General features: G+C 40.2%; 1 protein-coding gene across 1 annotated transcript; it reads right to left on the bottom strand.

Annotated features, from left to right (window-relative positions):
- Positions 1-256: 256 nt before the first annotated feature.
- IER3IP1 (immediate early response 3 interacting protein 1) lies at positions 257-15,445 on the bottom strand. The gene is made up of 3 exons (XM_032654457.1): positions 15,216-15,445; positions 2,320-2,421; positions 257-1,444 (listed from the first exon to the last, which is right to left on the bottom strand). Exons 1-3 carry the CDS (start codon positions 15,304-15,306, stop codon positions 1,389-1,391), a joined length of 249 nt encoding a protein of 82 aa, XP_032510348.1. The 5' UTR covers positions 15,307-15,445; the 3' UTR covers positions 257-1,388.
- Positions 15,446-18,378: the final 2,933 nt, after the last annotated feature.

Raw genomic sequence — 18,378 nt, 5'->3', positions numbered from 1 at the left:
CGTGGCCAATAGGCATCCAATACCTGCTCCAAAGTTTTAGAAGTAACTTAAGTCATAGAATCAAAATTGCTCGCGAGTCTTCCTGATATATGTCAGCAATTCTGTTAATTCATTGAAGAAAAAAAAAAAAGGAATGTGAATGTTTACTTTCATTAAATCTGTGCTCAATGATTTTACAGCAAAGAACGTATATAAGTGTTGCACACAAAATGAAATTAATTAAGACAGGTTATATACTGAAGTACAAAAACAAGTGTTTGACTTGGAAATTGAACTTTATTTACAAATGTTCTCCTATAGACAAAGATTCCATTCCACCCCCTTTAAAATATTATAACTAGTATTTCCCAGAAAAATCATTTACATTGTTTTAATCTTTCTGCATAAAACAGTATTATGGGATAAGCAAATATGGGATGGTCTAAGACATAAAAAAACAAAAGACAATTTATCCACCATGAATGCTCTACTGACTGACAGAATGAAGAATTACAAATCACACCCCTTAATGTGCTACTCCAAGAAACGGAAACGTGATAATTTGGGGAGGTAAATGCTTCACAATAAAGTCTTCTTACATAGTATGGTTTAATGGTGATTGTTTAGGATTGCTCCTGCAGGCTGCTATTTATGCTGATTTTAAAAAATAAGTCATCATTGTTAAAAAGGGCATAGACTTTTCTATACAGATTTTTTTTTTACCTATGGAAATATGTAGATACTGACCTGGTCTCATCATTCAGGCCAATTAATAAAATAACAAACACATGAAAAGAACTTAAAACTTAAAAACACAATCATCATGTGACTAACTGACTTACAAAGTTAGAATTCTCCCAGAAATCAGAGTATTGCTCTTCAATAGTTACTACGAATTTGAATTTTTCATAGCTGAGACAGTATACAGACAAAATATTTAACCAAAGAGTTCAAAATAAAATAATCCAAATTTCCTATCTAACATTTTATATTTTAAAAATCCTTTAAATTTTATCTAGGAGGGTAATCATTCTTACATCATAGCTAAGTCACAAGGAACTTTGAAAAAAAAATTCATCCCTGAGAAGTCAAAGAAAGAAACCTCTAAAAACACAGAAGTGACAGTCCTGCACCCTTTTAACAATCTTTACCACAGCATGAACTTTTATCAGCAGTCAGCAATCAAATGTATTCCAATCTAGCCTCTGATGATCTGATCTTTTTGCAATAAAACTATAAGTGCAACATTTTAAAAAATCAGATAAATAGGGACTCTGGTTTTATTGGCAGGTTTACATTTTTGTCAAGTCCAAGGTCAGCCAGCTAAGATACGTATGTTCCAATAAAGACTGAAGTAATAACTTCTGCTGGCAGCTCTTCTCCTGTGTCTCCATTTCCCCCATTGATCTTCACCCAAATAGTAAAAGTAATATAATTGCAATTGAGTTTACTATTATCAATGGCACTGCAAAGAAAAAAAAAAACAAAACAGTTTTTTATTATTAAAAAAATCAGAAAAAAATGAAGACATAGTTTTACTAGCATCCAGGAAGGATGGAAATACAGTATGTCATCAGAATCACATTGCAAATCCTTATAACAAAGTAACATTCAAACATGCACTGGATCATAAAATCCAAAACTTATTGTAAAGTGGGCTTGTGTGACTGGGGATAAGGGTCACACTGGTACAGGATCAATATGAAGTCATCTGTGGATAGTGTTGGTGCAGCTCTGGGAACACAGAAGCATACTGGACCCAGGCAGAAGTAGACCCACACGGCTGCCAGTGACAAGTGACGTTAGAAATACAGTGCAAAGAAGATTCTGTTGCTTCATCACTAAATTAAGAATGAAACTTATCATTCTACCCAAAGCTGTGATGAAATCAGCTAACAGAGAGAGAGATAGAGACCCTAATTTTAATGGTTTTAAATAAAAGGTTTTGAATTCTTGAGTTGCTCTAAAATATTTTCTAATAAAAATAGCAGATACGGGACCTGTATTTTTCTCTTGAAAGTCTTACAGGACTCTAGATGACTTTTCTACTTAGAAGCAAAAGAATTTCTAAAAAGTAAGAACACCGTTGTCTTTCAACTCTGAGAGGTGACATACAGGTAGCATACAAATATTACATCACTGAGCATTCCATCTGCATCAAATGGCTTAGATAGAAATAAGAGGCAAGCTAGGAAAGAAACTAGTAACTTTTAAATAGTAAAGCCAAGTTAAATATTATAGAAAAAAGTTCCCACTACAAAAATGGCACTCACACTTGGAAGTTTTGCTACTTAAATCAAACCACAAAATTAAGAGCGTTCCACTAGTTTTTCTTCTTACCTCTCATCACAGTTCTCACAGATCGAATAAGGTTCATTAGCTGAGATTTAATTCCTGGCTCTTCTTCAAATCCACCAATTCCCTGGTCTGTTCCCCAGCCAACTGCATAATATAAAGATGATTAGCTGTGATAAAATTTATTATGCACTCACCTTGCTCCCTCATTAGTCACCTTCTAAAGATGATTTTGAGCCTTGTTAGACATAAATTACATGACTTAAAAACTTGAGTATATTTTTTACTTTTGATAAGCAGCACAAACTCATTTAATTTCGATTTTGATTTTATAAAATAAACCAGTCTAATAAATTCTTCCATGGCACTGTATTCGGTAAAGATGACTGTTGTGACACCCTGATTGTTTTCCTTCTCTTTTTCTAAACTAACAAACAATATTTTTCAGGTCGGAATTGAAAACCAAAGCATATTGTCAAGTTGAATAATTAGCTCAATTCAGAATTCATAAAACCCGAAGTAATTATCAGTATAAAAGTGTTGCAGCTGAGCTTCACTATCTGTTCACCTGGGGAAATGTTAATGTAAACCTGGTCGCAGCTTGGTTACGCCTTCATAGCATGCTCTAACCTGACAACAGAGGCACATCTTTTTAACTTGATCATTCCTCTTCATTTCTCAATTTTGAGGTAAGGAATTTAGCCTATTATCTAACCCTAACCCCACTTATTTTCAGTAAATGAGTCTTTTACCTTCTATCATTTTCCTGATAATATAAATCATTATTTCTTTACCTTTATCTGCTAATTCTTTTTTTATTGCCTTACGCATTCTTCTAGGGGCTTACATGTCCTCATTTCTGCAACATCCCTCTCTTGTCCTCATTTTAGGTCCACTTTTCATATCTCACATGACTGTATTTTTTTACTCTCATATAACTACAGGGCTTAATTAATTCCTGACATTTAACCCTTAAACTTGAAGACAGAACAAGTTTTTATTTTATACATGAAAGAACCATGTATCAGGTAACAAGATTTCACTTTGTTTAATCAACTTTTACTTGGTTGAAATAAAGGTTAAATAATGGTTGCTTGTTTTTTTTTTTTAATTTTTTGGTCACATCAACACTGAGATGTTGTGGTATAAAACTAATGTAAAATTCAAGTTCACAGCAGAGCTGATGTGTTTCACTCCCACTCACCCTTCAAGGCCTAGCTCACTTGTGCTTACAGCCTTCCCCATCCACAGGGCTGTCGCTCTTTTTTGAGCTCCCGCAGCACAACTTCTATCACAGTGGTTAATACCACAGCCTCTACTATCTCTTGCCAGACTCTCAACAGATGCCTCTGCAATTTCCTCTCGACTTCTTTCTCCCTTAAAGTGTCAGATCTTTCTAGCTCACAATGTGTGATGATTCCCATTGCCTACTGAGTGAAGTTAGAAACCCCTTAAATTGACATGCTAGCCTTGTATCCTACTACAACCCTCCAAGTAACTAGTGGTTAGTCAATTACCCACTAATTGCTATACACGTTAAAGGCAGCTTCTGAATCTAGGTTTGTCTGACTTCAATGTCAGGGCCTTTCCTAATTCCCTCCCATGTCATAATAAACCTTACTCTTTGCTCCCCAAATAGTAACTACTGATTGTAAGTTACATTATAAATTCCTGGAAGACAGGAACTGAATTTAGTCTGTCTTTACCTTTCCCCTCTCCCCCACCCAGAGCAAGTACTTAGTAAATGTTTGTGGAATTAAACTGAATTTATAGCAGACCAAGTTAATTTTGGAATAAAGAAAGATAAGGTAAATCCTAAAATCACAGATAAAACTTCCAAAGAAACATGTTTCTTTATTTTTAAGACACACGAAGTGTAACCAATCATTCAATTGTAGCTTTGTGGGAGGGAGGAAGAAATCCTCCAATATTAAATGTACACATCTCTCCAAGATAAAAACAATCTCAGAAGATACACCTGCATCTTGCTTCCTGCTTCTGCATCTACTTCTGTCTCCGAGAAGCAAATACACTTATGCTGTTTCTCCAACGCTGACTTTTACCATATAACAAGTTCTACTGTAAGTTCTTTCTCCCACATACCTGTCTCACTCTTCCAGGGAGCTCAATCAGCATTCTCCACTACATGGCAGTCCTCTTTTTGTAATCTAAGTTCAAAGATGTAGTACCAGCCTTTAACTACTTATAATGTGGTAAAAACTATTTCATAATAGTGTCTCTAGAAGGACATAAAACACAAAATGACCACCACCACCTGGTGTATCATTTTCCAAACCAGTTTAGTCTTACTCATACAAACCTACTTAACAACTCTGCACAATAAGAAAGCAGCCTGGTTTTGGTTAAACATATTGGTTACTGTAACGAAGGAGAAAGTTTTCCTTGACCCTCTTAGGGTCCCTGGCTATGTCCGAAAAATTAAACTGACAAAGACAGATTAACAGGAGAAAAGCACACAAATTTTATTAAGCTTTTACATGTACCCGGGAGTCTTCACAAGAAAATGAAGATCTGAAAAACTGACCAAAGCAGGAAGTTTTTCTACCTTTTAGACAAAAGAACAAATTTGTGAAGAATTAACAAAACAAAGGGGTTTGGGCTATGGGTAGGAAATGCAATAATGTCTGTTTATACAGTCTTCCTGGCCCTAAATTCCCTGTCTCTGGTGATGTCTCCTTTCCTCCTGGTACAGGAAGGATACCTTTCACACGGGAGATTTATCTCCTGCTTTCAAGAAAGAAGGGCCAGGGAGGGAGGAGGGCAGAGTGACCTCTCTGATTCTGGTGTTTTCTCTAACTCCTTCAGCGTAAGATATTCAACATGCCACGGTGCCTTATTGGGGGTAGCATGTCCTGAACCCCATCAATGGATACACACTTTTATCTTAGCTTTCTCCTGAAACCGTAGTAAAAATGACATTAGGGCTTCCCTGGTGGCGCAGTGGTTGGGAGTCCGCCTGCCGATGCAGGGGATGCGGGTTCGTGCCCCAGTCCGGGAGGATCCCACATGCCGCGGAGCGGCTGGGCCTGTGAGCCATGGCCGCTGAGCCTGCGCGTCCAGAGCCTGTGCTCTGCAATGGGAGAGGCCACAACAGTGAGAGGCCTGCGTACCGCAAAAATAAATAAATAAATAAAAAATAAAGGGAAGAATAACCGACTTAGCAGAGAAGGCTGAAACCTAAACATCCAGGGAGCACACAATAAAAAACTGAGGTGAATCGTGCTGAGAACCCTGGAAACTTGAAAGAAACTTCAAAATGCCAGTGAGGGCGACAAAGCTGAGACACCGGAGGACTAATTGAAAAGTCTCCACAAGAGCAGTTAGCGCCGCTCCACCTTCCCCTCCCATCCCATCCCCTTCCCTAAACTGAACTGATAGGAAGAATGTCCCTCTCTTACACCCTCAGAAGACAGGAGGTTTACTCTCAGCAGAGACTGAAGCATGGAAGCTCTGGACCTGGGGACATCTAGGGAGGGTGGATTGAATTAAAGTCTGCAAACCTGAATGTCAGACTCCTGCCCACTTTCCTTGCTTGTGTCTCATGTAAGCCTGGAAATAAGAACACTTATATTCTGCAGACAGGAAGTTGTAAAATTACTCTGGAAATTGACCAGCTGCCCAAGAAGACTTCAGATACTCGGGGCTTTAATGAAACAGCGAACTTACAAAGAGGCCCACTGGTGAGCAAATCCCAACCACATACACAGAGCTTCCTAAGAGCCTCTCAGTGCTTTACTCTTTAGAATGAACTGACAGTCAAGAGGGAACAATTCTTAACGTGGAAAGACAGAACAAAACCAGAAAAGAAGACTTTGAGGAAGAGACAATGCAAGAAGTAGGAGTTCATTTTTTAAAAAACCAAACATCCTTAGAGAGAGAACAATTACTGTAGCTATAAACCCCAGAGAACAAGATGCTATAAAAAAAGGGGACATAAAAAAGGAGTGGGACTTCCCTGGTGGTGCAGTGGTTACGAATCCACCTGCCAATGCAGGGGACACGGGTTTGAGCCCTGGTCTGGGAAGATCCCACTTGCCGCGGAGCAACTAAGCCCGTGTGCCACAACTACCGAGCCTGCGCTCTAGAGCCCGTGAGCCACAACTACTAAGCCCGCGAGCCGTAAGTACTGAGCCTGCATGCCACAACTACTGAAGCCCGCACCACGCCTAGAGCCCATGCTCTACAACAAGAGAAGCCACCGCAATGAGAAGCCCGCGCACCGCAGTGAAGAGAAGCCCCCGCTCGCCGCAACTAGAGAAAGCCCATGCAGAGCAACGAAGACCCAACGCAGCCAAAAATAAATAAATAGATAAATAAATAGATAAATCCATTATGTGATTTTTTTTCTTGTACATAAAGCATCGTTGTGGAGCACTAAAAGAAACAACACGTTCTCTGCACTATTGCCAAGATAATGGCTAACCTATGTGTATAAATATAATAGCTCTCAGGTCAGGAATCACAAGAATAAGACAATGGGAACATAAAGTTATTTAGAAAACATTCATTGACTGATGGAATGAATTGTAAAGATGAAAGGACCCTTGTTGTCAGTCTACTGGAGGAGACAGAAAAGAAACTGCAGTGGTATATTACCCAAAAAATGGGTCAGAGATGGTTTCTGGGAAAGGCAAATGCCAGAAGTAGGCCTTAAAGGATAGGCTGAAGAGTTAGCCAGTCAAAGAAATGAAGTAAATCAAGGTCATCACAGGCAGAGAAAATAATGTGAGTAAAGGCTCAGCAGTGAAGAAGAGTATCATGGTAAAAAAGGTACATGGTAAATATTAGGGAAGGGTAAAAGAGGGGAAGGACAGAGAGGAAGGGAAACATGGTGGGTTTATAAGTCACACAAGGGAGTATGAATTTTACGTTGAAGGCTAGGGATACTGAAGAACTCAGAATTTCAGACACTGAGAAACACACTCAGCTTCCCATAGAAGGGAGAACAAAGAGAAGCAAAAATGGATGGAGTGTGACCAGTGAGGAGGTTACTATTAAAATCTAGGTAAGAAGAGTTAAGAGCTTATGTAAACAATATTTAACACAAAATATTTTAAAATTCTATCTTAAAACTATTCAGATATTTTAGAACAGTGGCTTATCCACTTAGTCAAGGCAATGTGGTGTTTTCCCTTAGTTCTGGAACCATATTCAAAACACATGCTCAAAATATTTCTGTACTATTTCTGGATAAATGAGGAAATGTGGAAAGCAAAGTTCTGGAGGGCAAAGTACTAATAATTCTAGGCCATTCCAATAGTTTGTGGCAGTGGTTGTCATCTAGGAGCACAAATCTCAATCATCTGTAGAAATTCTGGAAAAGACACACTGCTCAACTTCACTTCTGGGAAATTTGAACGCAGGTCTGGAGTAAGGTCTGGGCACTGTATTCTCTTTCGAAGTTGTTTTGGCTATTCTGGATCCCTTGAATTTCCTTTAGAACCCAACTTGTCAGTTTCTGCCAAAAGAAAGCCAACTGGGATTTGGATAGACATTGCATTAACTCTGTAAATCAGTAATATACTGATATCCTAACAATATTTAGTCTTCCAATCCATGAACATGGAGTGTTTTTATACCCATTAATTATCTTTAAAAACCTTTATTCTTCTTTAATTTCACTCAACAATGCCTTGTAGTTTTCACAGAATAAGACTTACACTTATTCTGTTAAATTTATTCCTAAGTATTTTGTTCTTTTTGATGATATTGTAAATGATGTTTCTTTAATTTCATTTTTGATTGTTCATGTACAGGAAAACAACTGATTGTTGTTTCTGATCTTGTATCTTGCAAACTTACTTAACTCATTTCTTAGTTCTAATAGTTTTACTGATTCCTTAGGACTTTCTATATACAAGATTATGTCATCTGCAAACAAGAGATTTACTTTTTCAACCTCACAATCTGGATGTTTTTAATTTCTTTTTCTTGTCTAATTGCCATGGATAGAATCTCCAGTACAATGCTAAAAAGGAGTGGCAAGATCCTTTTCTTATTCCTAGCTGGGGAAAGCACTTAGTCTTTCATCACTAAGTCTGTTAACTGGGGGGTTTTCAAAGATGTTCTTTATCAGATTGAGGAAGTTCCTTCCTATTCCTAGTTTGTTGAACGTTTTATCATGAAAGGGTATTAGGTTTTGTCAAATGTTTTTCTGCATCTATTATATCATGTGATTTTTATTTATTTTATTAATATGATGAATTACATTAATCGATTTAAAAATGTTAAACCAACCCTGCACTCCCAGGGTAAATCCAGTATTCTGTAGAGAATTTTTGTGTCTATATTCAGCAGATATTGGCCTGGAGTTTCTTTTCTTGTGCTGTGTCCGGTTTTCATATCAGGTTAATACTGGCCTCACTGCATGAGTTGGGATGTCTTCTCTCCTCTCTATTTCGGTGTTAAGTCTTTAAATGTTTGGTAAAATCCAGCAATGAAGCCTGGGTTTTTCTTTGTTCTAAGTCTTTAAGTTACTAACTCAATCTCTTTGCATGTTACAGGTCTAATCAGATTTCCTAGTTCTTAAGTCAGTTCAGTAGTTTGTTGTCTATCTAGGAATCTGTCCATTTCATCTAAGTCATCTAATTTGTTGGCATACAGTTGTTCACAGCATTCCCTTATAATCCTTTTCATTCTCTAAGGTAGTGATGTCACCTTTCATTCCTGATTTTAGTAATTTGAGTCTTCTTTCCTTTTTTCTTGGTCTAGCTAAATGTCTGCCGATTTTGTTGATCTTCTGAAAGAACTAGCTTTTAGTTTGTTAATTCTATTGTTTTTCTACTCTGTATTCCATTAATTTTCACTGTAATCTTTATCATTTCCTTTGTGTGTGTGTGTGTGTGTGTGTGTGTGTGTGTGTGTGTGTGTGTGTGTGTGTGTGTGGGAGAGAAGGAAGAGCTGGTTGTGGCCCAAATGCCAGAGATTCTCACTGCTCTTACTGAGCTTTAATAGATTTTCTTGGAGAAAAAAAAAAAGTTTTTTTCATTTGTTGTACACTCTTATGACAATTCCCAGAGACTTCAAATGTTCGTTTTTAAAATAATTTTCACTAGTTATAGTTGTTTTATTGGAAAGAGGGTCCAGTGGAGGTTCTCACACTACCATTGTGGAGGTGCTTTCCATTAATAATTGCATTTCCAAATAATTTGATTAAAACTGGGCAGAGGACTTGATTAGGTATTTTTCCAAAGAAGAAATAAAAATGGCCAAGAAGTACACGAAAAGGTGCTCAACATCACTATTCATCAGAAAAATGTAAATCAAAGCCACAATGAAATATCACGTCACACTTGTTAGAATGACTATTACCAAAAAGACAAGAGACAATAAATGCTGGCAAGGATGTGAAAAAAGGGAACCTTTGTGCACTGTTGATAGGAATGTAAATTAGTACAGCCACTATGGAAAGCAGTATGGAGGTTCCTCAAAAAATTTAAAATATAATAGAACTGCTATATGATCCAGCAATCCCATTTCTGGGTACTTTTCCAAAAGAGATGAAGTCATTATCTCGAGGAGATATTTGCACTCCCATGTTCACTGCAGCACTATTCACAATATCCAAGACATGGAAACAATCTAAGTGTCCAGTGACAGATGAATGGATAAAGAAAATGTGGTGTACATATATAATGAAATATTATTCAGCCATAAACAAGGAAAACCTGCCATATGTGACAACACAGATGGACCTTGAGGACATTATGCTAAGTGAAATAACTCAGAGGAAGACAAGTACCGTATTATCTCACTTATACGTGGGATCTAAAACCATCAAACTCATAGAAAGAGTAGTATGGTGGTTGCCACTCCAGGAATGGAGTGGTAGGGGAAATGGGGAGATGTTGGTCAAAAGGCACTCATTTTCAGTTATTAGATGAATAAGCTCTGGGGATCTACTGTACAGCATGGTGATCCAACACTATTTACTTGTAAGTTGCTCTGAGAGTAAATCTTAAATGTTCTCACCACAACAACATTAACAACAAAATGATAATTATGTGAGGTGAAGGATATGCTAACCAGCCTTACTGTGGTAAGCATTTTGCTATATATACGTGTATCAAATCATCACATGTACATCTTAAACTTAGACAATGTTATTTGTTAATTAGATCTCAAAGCTGGGGGAGAAAAGAATGATGTCTCACATTTATAAACTGTTATATAGATACCCGCTTAATAGCCTCAGTTCTGCCACCTGGCCTGCAAAAGCCTTTTTTTTTTTTTTTTTTCCGGTATGCGGGCCTCTCACTGTTGTGGCCTCTCCCATTGCGGAGCACAGGCTCCGGATGTGCAGGCTCAGTGGCCATGGCTCACGGGCCCAGCCGCTCCATGGCATGTGGGATCTTCCCAGACTGGGGCACGAACCCGTGTCCCCTGCACTGGCAGGCGGATTCTCAACCACTCCGCCACCAGGGAAGCCCAAGCCTACTATTTTTAATATGGCCCTTTCAGAAAAAGTTTGTTTCCTTCTAGCTTTGTTTTACCTTTCTCATTTAGATCTACAATGCTCTTGCAATTGGCTTATGTGTTTAGCCAGAGGCAGACGGTCAAGATTCACTTATTTCTTTTTGAATATCCAGTTAACCTAGAATCATTTATTGAAGGACCATCCTTTCTATCACACTCTACTGTTAACTTTATCATAAATTAAGTGTCCATATAAATATGTGTCTGTATTTGGATTCTCCACTCTGCTCCATTGTTCTATTGTCCAACAACCTTTTAGTAAATTTCTTTCTGTTTAATCAGGCAGAGTCAGCTTCTATTGCTTGCAACCAAGAACCCTGACAGGAATGAGTAATCTCAGGACTCAATCCTTGAACCTCTTCTCCCTCTGAGAAATAGCCTTCATTCCAGTGGTTTCAAATTACCAGCCAACACCAAAAATCCCCACGTGTAAATCCTTCCCAGACCTCCTCCCTTCTGGGCACCAGACCTGTATATGTAAATGCCTACATGATATCTCTACCTTGAAGCCTTAAAGGTACCTAAAAATAGGCTAATTCCTATTCCTATTCCAGGACTTAGCTTTAAATGCTATTTCCTTAGGAACTGATGCTGTTCTGATTCAACCAGGAGGTTATATTCCCATGGTTCTCACCCAGTTCTCTTCCTTCAAAGCATTTATCCTAGACTCAAGTATCTGTATAATTATTTATCTGTTCTACCATTAGACTCTAAGATATGAGAACAAAGATACTGTGTTATGCTCACTGCTACATCTTTTCCACCTAGCTCACAGTGACTGGCCTATTTGTTATAAGGAATGAAGAAAAACTTCCTGCCACCAAATTTGGGAACCTCCTCCTTCTCCAGCTAATCTTTCCTCCTTTTTCAATGAAGAAAGTATCCCACCTCCCACTTAATGCCATCTCCTCCATCTGTCCATCTGTGCCTTTGGACCCAACCCTATCCACCTTCTCAGAATCCTTGAGTTATCAATTACCTCATTTCTCTCCTGTACCTTCTATTTTTCTCTCATTACTAGATCTTTTCCCTTAGCAATTCCTTTTCTAACCTTTAATTATGAAAGTTTTAAAACATACCTATCACTCAGATTTAATAATTATTGATTTTTTGCCTACATGCTTCATCTTTCTTTCTGCTTGATTACTTTAAAAATAAATTACTGGTACTGAAATATTTCAGTATGCATTTTTATCACACTAACAAGATGTACAGTGATTCCTTAATATCATCTAGTATCTACTCCATACTCAAATTTCTTCAAATGTTACCAAAATATTTTTTACAGTTGATATGTTTGAACTAGAATTCAATCAAGGTCCACATGCTGCATATGAATATCTCCCTACATCTCTCTCTCTTTTTGTCTTTTTTTATTTTGTATATTTGCCTCAGTGGTCACTTCCTCCCCACTTATTTCATGGCATTGACTTATTGAAGAGACCTGACTAGTTCTCATTGTCGCTGCTGAGACCTAAAAAACAAAACAATCATAAAACATATCTCTGGGGCTTCCCTGGTGGCGCAGTGATTGAGAGTCCGCCTGCCTATGCAGGGGACACGGGTTCGTGCCCCAGTCCAGGAGGATCCCACATGCCGCGGGGCGGCTGGGCCCGTGAGCCATGGCTGCTGAGCCTGCGTTTCCGGAGCCTGTGCTCCGCAACGGGAGAGGCCACAACAGTGAGAGGCCCACGTACTGCAAAAAAAGAAAAAAAAAAAAAGACATATCTCTGCATCCCCTTCCACCTACCATTTCATTTCCTCCAACTCAGTGATACATTTGTATAATCGTGCTGTCTCCATTCTATGACTTTCCACTCGCTCCTCCCCATTCCAATGTGGATTTTACCCACTGTTGTAACTGCTCTTACAGAATCACCAATGACCTCTACTACCCTGAATCCTCAGGACACGTTTCAGTCCTTATCTTGCTTGGCTTCTCAGAACATTCCACTGTTGCATTCTCTCTCCTGCTTCAAACACTCCTTGGCCTCTGTGAAATCCCACTGTCTAGATTTCCCTATCTCTCTGTTTTGCTCACTTATCAATTTCTCCTGTCAGCTCTTCTGAACATTAAATACTGGAAGAGATTTTAGGACTGTCCTGGTCAACAATTCTCCTTTGTAGTCTATTCCTTCCCTGAACAATTTCATCTCTTCACATGGCTTAATTTATCATCTGTGGTTGACAGACTCAAATCTCAGTCTCCACTCTGGCTCTTGCTTCTGGTCTATGGACTTAAGTCCAACTGACTATTCTATATCTCCACTTGGCGTATCTCACAGAAATCTCAATCTCAGCATGTGCGAAACTTCTTTATCTCTTCACCTTGTTACCTGCACCACCACCCACAATTTTCCACCAGTGCCAACTCAGTAAAGCTACTACCCTTCACTCAGTTGCTTAAACCAGAAAACCAAGAGAGATCTTTGACTTTTTCCTCTCTCCTCATTCCCAATGTCCAAACAGTAAATTCTGTCTTTTCTACGTTTAAAATATCTTCTGATTTGTACTAGTTTCCTAGGGCTATTATATCAAAGTGCCACAAACTATGTGGCTTAACACAATGAAAGTTTATTTTTTCACAGTTCTGGAGGCCAGAAGTCCAAAACCAAGGTGTTGGCAGAGTTGGTTCCTTTTCGGGGCTCTTGGGATAATGTCTATGCCTCTCTCCTAGCTTCTGGTAGTTACTGGCAATCCTTGGCATTCTCTGGATTGCAGATGCACCACTCATCTCTGCCTCTGTTGTCACATGGCCTTCTTCCCCCTGTGTCTGTATGTCTCTGTATCTCTCTCTCCCCATAGGGACACCTCACTGCACGTAGGGTCCATCCTTTTCCAGTGTGACCTCATCTTAACTTAATTTCACCTGCAAAGACGTTATTTCCAAAAAAGGAAACAAAGGTTAGGACTTTAATATATCTTTTAGGGGCATACAATTCAACCCACAATGTGATTCCTTCTACTTTTCTGGATAGCACAGTGGTGAAGAGATGAACATGAGTCAGACTGCCTGAACTGAACCCTAACTCTGCTGCTCTCTAGCTGTGTGATCTTAGGAAAGCTACAAACTCTTTTGTGTTTCTGGTCCCCATCTGTAAAGCAGGAATGGAAACAGTATTTGTCTCATAGGGTTGTTGTGAGGGTTACACAAGTTAATATGTAGAAAGCACTAGATACAGATCCTGGCACATGGTAAGTGTTAAGTGTTAGGTATCATTATTGTTATTATACCCATTCAACTTATATTATACCCACCATCTCTACTTGCCCTATTTGGAATGGTGCTTTCCACAGCCACTCTTCTACACTTCTGATCTGTTTGTTCTCCACACAGTAACCAGCAAATAACACAAATCAAGTCATGTTACTGCCCTGCTTACAACCTTTCCACACCAATTTTCACAGCAGCTCTTACTCATCACCTCCTGACCGTTCACCTAGTTAATGTTTACTGACTTATCTGATTTCGGGTGAGACACACTTCCTCCAAACTTTCAAAGATTCACAAGCTAGTATCTCCCAGCACTTCTGTTTTGTAACATTCTGCATACTTGTTATTGGTACTTGTTCAGTTTTTATTTAGATTAACTTTCATTAGGAGGGCAGGGCAACTGTTTTAACCTCAGTTTCGGCTGGCACACAATATGTGCTCAATAAATCTCTCCTGAAGGAAAAAATGAAACCAATAAATCTTGCTCATGGGTTTGAGTTTCAGTGATCTACACAGACATATTTGGTACGCTGTGACAAGTGATGCACATCACGCAGTATCCTGCCTTAATTGTGCCTCATGCAGAAAAAAGCAGTCTGCCCAGGTGGCAGAGGTCGCTGGATTGTGAGATCCCGGTAGGCATAACTTGGCTTCTCTGTATTCTCAGATTCTAGCCTGGCACATCCTAGGCACCCAATAAACTGTGCTGAATAAACTTTTCTTGGAACATGGATGACTGTATGTCGTGATAACCTCAACACGTCCCCTTTCCTCTTATCCCCAAAGCCCAGGAACCCCTATGGCCTTCCATCAGTTCATTCTGATTACCTACGCTCCAAAATGAACCACGCCCCTCCCTCTTTCACTGAAAACTCACACCCCAGGTTTTTGACAATTAAAAGCGGTCACAGAGAAGGGTACTAAATTCCTAACCTAAACTGGACGCAAGCAGGGGCGTTTCCTGGCTCATCCCCGCCTTCCCCCATCCCGACACGCAGGGTCCGACACACAGTGGGCGTCTGTTGAACAATCTTCACCCCACTGAACAATCTTCACTCCACTGGTGACACAAAAGTGGCTCGGCTTCTCCACCCAAGGAAGGGCCCCAAGAGGCGAGCCCTCGGCCGCCCGTCTGTCCCGGCCCAAATGGTCCACTCACGCGGCCCGACTCGGGTCCGCGCCCCCGGAGCTCGCTGCCGCCCCCTCGGCCCGCCCCCGCGGCCCCACTCACTGTTCTTGAGGAATCGCTCCTCGTGCAGCACGGCAATGGCATTGACGCACAGCAGGGCCGCCTGCAGCAGCGAGTACAGCGTAAAGGCCATGGCCAACCGCCCCGAGGCCCAACCGATCCCCTTCCCTCAGCGACAGGGAACGTGGCGCCGCCACGGCCGGCGCTTCTTACGGCAGCCGACGAGGCCCAAAACGCGTTCTGAGAAGCTCCGCTCCCATCTGACTAAGACCCGCCCCACGCTCACATCAGCAAGGCCTGTAGAGCTGCGCTGTCCAATGCAGCAGCCAGCAGTACTGAACCCTTGAATTGTGGCTGGCCCGAACTGAGGTGTTGTAAATGTAAAATACATAGGACGAAAACAAGAACGTAAATAAAATCTCCCAATAATTTTAAAATGTTGATTACAAGTTGAAATATTTTGATTAGGTAAATAAAATAATTACTAACATTAATTTTTACTGTTTATTTCTATATACTTTTTTAAAACTGTGTCTATGAGGTTATTGATAATAGCATGTGAGTCTTGTCCAATAGATGCTCCTAAGATGCTCCATTAGATGCTCCTAAGCACTGTATGAGATGTTAATAAGTAATTCCTATTTTACAGGTGGAAAAAAGGAAGGCTTTGGCAAGTAAAGTTTTTTTAAAAATTAAACTAGGGCTTCCCTGGTGGCGCAGTGGTTGAGAGTCCGCCTGCCGATGCAGGGGACGCGGGTTCGTGCCCCGGTCCGGGAAGATCCCACATGCCGCGGAGCGGCTGGGCCCGTGAGCCATGGCCGCTGAGCCTGCGCGTCTGGAGCCTGTGCCCCGCAACGGGAGAGGCCACAACAGTGAGAGGCCCGAGTACTGCAAAAAAAAAAATTAAACTAAAATAACATGTGTTGGGCTGTACCCCATAGTCCTGTAAGGCTGTAGTTGTCCAGGTTCAAGACCAAAGGAAGAGCCCGGAGTCAGCAACAGAGACATGATTTAATGGATGGGGGGTGTGTATGCGGGGAGGATCTACATGTCGGAAGCAAGATCCTGGAGCGACACCCCATGGCAGGCAGGACATGGTGGCAGTTTTTGCTCTTGGGGTCGGGGTGGGGGAGCATGAAGATTACCAGTTATAGGGGGGCAGTGAGGCACAGTCACTAGCTGGGGAAGGGGCAAGTATGTAGGAAGATCAAGGTCAGTCATGTAAGCAGGGTATAGGTGAAGCAGGCACTGGTCAAGTAGGGGATGTACAGAGAGCAAGAGAACAGCCATGTTGAGTGGCCTGACCATACAACATGTCTTAAAATTACTCAGTGAGAAACATTCTCTCCTTGATCAAACTCTAGCAGGCCCTCTGAGCCCTCATCTCGACCATACTTCAACCTTGGCTTGTAAAAACTACAGATTCTCAACACAAATGATTTCATCCACTCCCCTACCCCTATGTTAAAAGACTTTAACATAGTTTCTAACAGCTCAAGTCATCCCTAGGATGACCCTAGACCCCCTTAAAGTGCCTGCCTAAAAAGCTCAAGGCTCCCCAAAGAATGTACTGTTTGTTCTAGTCAACTCCTGAAAATAGGCCCCTGACCATCCTTTCTTAGAGCATTTATTAAAATATATTTACAATTGTGAATCTTTCCTCTATCCCTTTGAGATATATATGTAGCTCCTACAGTTCACGGGTGTCTTTCTCAAGGACCTGAAAGCCATTCCTTTAAAATGTAATCACCAGGAAGGATAGAGCCTCTGTCTCCCAGTCTCTGTATGAAGGAAGAATACTAATTTTGATAATTGCAGCTAATAGACACAGCATTTACACTGACCACCCCTTGGTAATTTTTCCACTTCCCCAACTCTACTGAGCCCCTGCTCACCTCCCTTTCTACTCCCTCATTCTCCCTTTAAAATGCCCAGTCACTTCTGTACAAATCGAAATTGCAAGAGTATATTACTGATTAAAATCTGTCTTACCACTCTAACTGATGTCCAGCTTTATTTATCTTTGACAGCAGCACTAAGAGGCTGAGTCCAGTCATGTTACATTTTAGATATTTTTTGAGAGCAAATATACAAAGTAATCATCTCCTGAACTTCTCAGTTTCCCCTAAAAAAAGGGGAAAAGCCGCACATTAGACCCAGAAAGGACTTTGGAAGCCTGTGTGTTGCAGCTGCTGGAAGAGACATTAGCCAAAAAAAAAGAATAATTAGTTAAACTCCCAAGAAGAAATTAAGCTTAAATAGGCCAACTAGTTAGTGCCTACAGGGAAGAAGAGATGTATCGCTTCCCACAGATGTACATAAACACTATCTCCAAAATTGGCCCTAAGTGCAAATCAGGTAGGGAGAAACACAGGAAGACAAAGTAAAGGGAATAAAAGAAACAACAGGATGCCAACAAATCCTCTGGCTTTTCAAGGCCCACAAAACCCTAGATACTAAAGACAGAGAAGGAAGGTTGTTCTTGTAAGTGGACAGTGACAATTCCAGGATTTCTACACTGGGCTGGGTGGCAGGAGGGGGTACCTGGGGGCCTTGTTTGGAAGCTTTGGTTGAGCAGTGACTTACAGTTTTTACTAGATTTATACTTACTGAAGAGGGGATAAAGAGGGATGACTGGAGATTATGGGGATGGATGGAGCGGAGGTGAGAGAAAAGCATCCCATAGTCACACCTTTCTGTCACCAGCCACTGGGTTACAGCTCACACGATCTGATTCTTTTATTGTCAAAAGAATCAGGTTAACCTCTGTGGGCCTCTGTTACATCATCTATAAAATTAGGCATCATCTATAAAACTAGGGCTCCTTCAGCCCCCAAAATCTCTAGATCTAGCAAAAGCAGCTTAAAATATAAATAGTGTACAAGTACCTCTACCATGTTATCTGATTCATTACTTTTCAAAAATCCAGACTTGTAGCCTAAGCTAGTAGCAGCAGATTATATCCTTAAAAAGAATTGTTCCTCTGATCTCTGTACTTCCAAGAAAATTCAAATTCTAGAATTTGAAAATGTATTTATAAAATAGTTGTCTCAGTTAAAAAAAAATCCATCCCCAAACAAAGAACTGGGTAATGCATAAAATATTCTGCATATTAGTGGCTTGAAAAAAATTACTGGCTATGGCCTATTTAAAATTAGAGCTTGTTACTTGGTGCTGAGCTTCTGATGTCTGTATGATACGTTTT

This window comes from Phocoena sinus, chromosome 14 (assembly GCF_008692025.1).
Source record: "Phocoena sinus isolate mPhoSin1 chromosome 14, mPhoSin1.pri, whole genome shotgun sequence".
NCBI lineage: Eukaryota > Metazoa > Chordata > Mammalia > Artiodactyla > Phocoenidae > Phocoena > Phocoena sinus.
Note: the sequence above shows the minus strand (reverse complement) of the source record. Positions and strands in the feature narration are given on the sequence as shown.